The sequence below is a fragment of the Poecilia reticulata genome, linkage group LG16, assembly GCF_000633615.1.
Source record: "Poecilia reticulata strain Guanapo linkage group LG16, Guppy_female_1.0+MT, whole genome shotgun sequence".
Taxonomy (NCBI): Eukaryota; Metazoa; Chordata; class Actinopteri; order Cyprinodontiformes; family Poeciliidae; genus Poecilia; species Poecilia reticulata.
In genome coordinates, this window is record NC_024346.1 from 29,266 (window position 1) to 32,243 (window position 2,978).

Genomic DNA, 2,978 nt, shown 5'->3' on the forward strand with positions numbered 1-2,978 from the left:
TCCGATTGGTCGGATTTGAGGCTCCTCCTCTTCCGATTGGTCGGATTTGAGGCTCGTGGGAGGAAGTGAACCGGCGAAGCGGCGTCCGCTTCCCTACCTCTTTTATTAACGCTGCTGCTGCTGTCTGCCTCTGCTTCCTGTTTTCTCTCCAATCAGGTTCATGACAGGCCTGCTCCTCCCACTAAGCCCCTCCCCCCTGACCCYGCCCTAACACCCCCGCAGCAGGTAACCAACACCTGGCCGTTCGGTGTGTCTGTGGCTCCCGCTGCATCTCAGCTGCTGCTCTGTAGTCTGTGGCTTGTCGTCTCGGTCCAGACGTCTGTGTTGTCTTCATGTGGGATTGTTTATGAGATTATGGGAAAATGTCTACTTTTCCATATCAACGTTCAGCAGCTGAAACAGGTTTTTATCATTTCACTTGAGAAAAGCAGAATATTAGTTGCTATAAAACATTTGGCGGCTCAAACGTTTCATCTTGTTTGCTTAGAAACTGGAATAGATGTGAGACACTTTGGTTGGTTTGGATGTTTTTGTGTTTAATCAGGTTATTTTTGTCCGAACATTAATTTCATGATCGGAAGGTTTGAAGAAATGTGTGAGGGGTTAAAAACAGTTTGATTTTAACGAATGAATCCGTTCATTTCTGCAGCAGAAGGAACTGAACTTTGACTCTTGGTTCTTCGTGTTTCATCCAAAAAGTTTCTACCGTTCTGAACATGACGAGAAATAAAAGGTTCATTAGCTGCAGTCAGAACAATCACACCGATGGGGCCGGTGAGGTCACTGATGGGACGTCGGTGCTGCTAATGGGGTTAGCATGGAAGGCTAACAGACGTTAGCCCTACAGGAACCACTGGGGCAATGATTTCACAAATGGGTCAATTAGACCTACTGAGGTCATGAGGGTCAATAATGGGACCACTAAGGTCACCACGGGGTCATTAATGGGGTCGTTATGGTCACTAATGGGTCAATAAAGTTCTTTAAAGTACCGGGCCCCTGAGTCAGAGCTGTAGTCGGCGTTAGAAAGGTTAAACCACGGCAGCGTTTATAAAGAATCAAGAGAAGAAGTCCAGTTTCCTGTTGCAATTTGTTTACTGAATCACTTTACTGAATCAGTCAGTTTACTGAATCACTTTACTGAATCACTTTACTGAATCACTTTACTGAATCAGTCACTTTACTGAATCAGTCACTTTACTGAATCAGTTTACTGAATCAGTCACTTTACTGAATCACTTTACTGAATCAGTTTACTGAATCAGTTTGTGTCTGCGGCTCAGCTCTCTGATGCAGTCGATGCTCAGGACTCAATCAGTTCAGGAACTTTGCAGAATCCAGAACCTTTAAATAGATTTTCACTGAATGGATCTAGAAATAAACTCTGTGTCTGTGAGAGGGCAACTGCTCCGTTACCTTCCTCCTCCTGACCTTTGACCTGCTCTTCTTCTTGCTTTCATTTCTGCTGCTTCAGCTGGTTAAAGCGAGACCAGCTGCCCCCACCAAGCCTCTGCCCCCCGACCCTGTCGCCCCCGGCAACCAGGTACGCTCACCTGCGGTCTACCCATCTGACCCGTTGCTTTACATCCAGGCTGCTGGACGCTTTCAAACTAATGTTACTAATATTATTATGACGTCACATGTTTACATCTGTTTACAGAGTTCTCCATTTAATTAATTTACTCTTTTCTTTTTCCCATTTTTCTAAAACATATTAGCATTAATTCATTTATTCATTTGTTTTTGATTTATTTTAACATGACTGGAAACAAAATGCACTTAGAAAAAAAGTTTATTTAAAGTCTTTCAATAGCAAGAAAAACAAAAATACAGAATAAACACACAAGTATTGATTTATTTTCTGTTTTCTGATCTATATACAGATCAGTCAAATTTACTTTTTGTTTTAATTTTTTACTTTTTTCCAAAACATTACGTAAACTTTTTATTTCTTTATTTTCACCCGGCTGGAAATAAAATGCAGACACAGAGAAAAAGTAAAAAATTATTCAAAGTCAAACAATAAGTAAAACTGACTAAATGTATTATTTATTATAACAACCAGTCTCTGTTGCTATGGTAACCGCTCTGGACCGACCCGGTCCTGTCTGCATGCGGCCTTCCCATCTTCATCTTCACTCTTCTCCTCTTCCTCCTCACTAACCGTCCAGCCGCCGGCGAGCCGACCGGCCCCGCCCAACAAGCCCCTCCCCCCTGACCCACCTGCACAGGTACGCCGCTCAGCTGTTGGTCTGATTGGCCGGACTGGAACATGTGATCATGGTAGACTAGAGGTTCATGTCTGCTGATTGATGGATTCGAATGAGATGTAGTTGCCATGGCAACAGCTCTAGTACTTAGTGAACCAATCAACAGTTAATCATCTGCTTTACGAACGTTTTTCTGATCCGGTCTCAAACTTCTTCCTGTCTTCAGGTTTCTGTTCCACTAAAGCCCATCGTACCCAAGAAGCCCCGCCCACCGGCTCCGCCCACTCAGCCTTTCCACCAATTAGAGAGCAGCTACGCCGCCAGCACCAAGCCGGCTGCGCAGGACGCTGTGGCGCCTGCAGCCGGTTCTCACAGGTACCCATAATCCACCTGGACATCATCATCCAGCTTAATAAATTAGCAGAAGCTAATACCAAACTACTAAATAAATTAGCAGAAGCTAACGCTAAACTACTAAATAAATTAACAGAAGCTAATGCCAAACTACCAAATAAATTAGCAGAAGCTAACGCTAAACTACCAAATAAATTAGCAGAAGCTAATGCCAAACTACCAAATAAATTGGCAGAAGCTAACGCCAAACTACCAAATAAATTAGCAGAAGCTAATGCCAAACTATTAAATTAGCAGAAGCTAATGCTAAACTACTAAATAAATTAGTAGAAGCTAACGCCAAACTACTAAATAAATTAGCAGAAGCTAACGCTAAACTACTAAATAAATTAGCAGAAGCTAATGCCAAACTAC

The 2,978-nt window shown here is 42.9% G+C and overlaps 1 protein-coding gene across 1 annotated transcript in view; it reads left to right on the forward strand.

Moving 5' to 3' along the window:
* LOC103477510 (disintegrin and metalloproteinase domain-containing protein 15-like) overlaps positions 1-2,978 on the forward strand; it is a 33,370-nt gene that overhangs the window by 29,173 nt on the left and 1,219 nt on the right. Inside the window, exons 17-20 of the mRNA XM_017309307.1 lie at positions 157-225; positions 1,475-1,543; positions 2,172-2,231; positions 2,437-2,585. Coding sequence (XP_017164796.1) covers positions 157-225; positions 1,475-1,543; positions 2,172-2,231; positions 2,437-2,585 — 347 coding nt within the window. The remainder of the gene's footprint in view (positions 1-156; positions 226-1,474; positions 1,544-2,171; positions 2,232-2,436; positions 2,586-2,978) is intronic.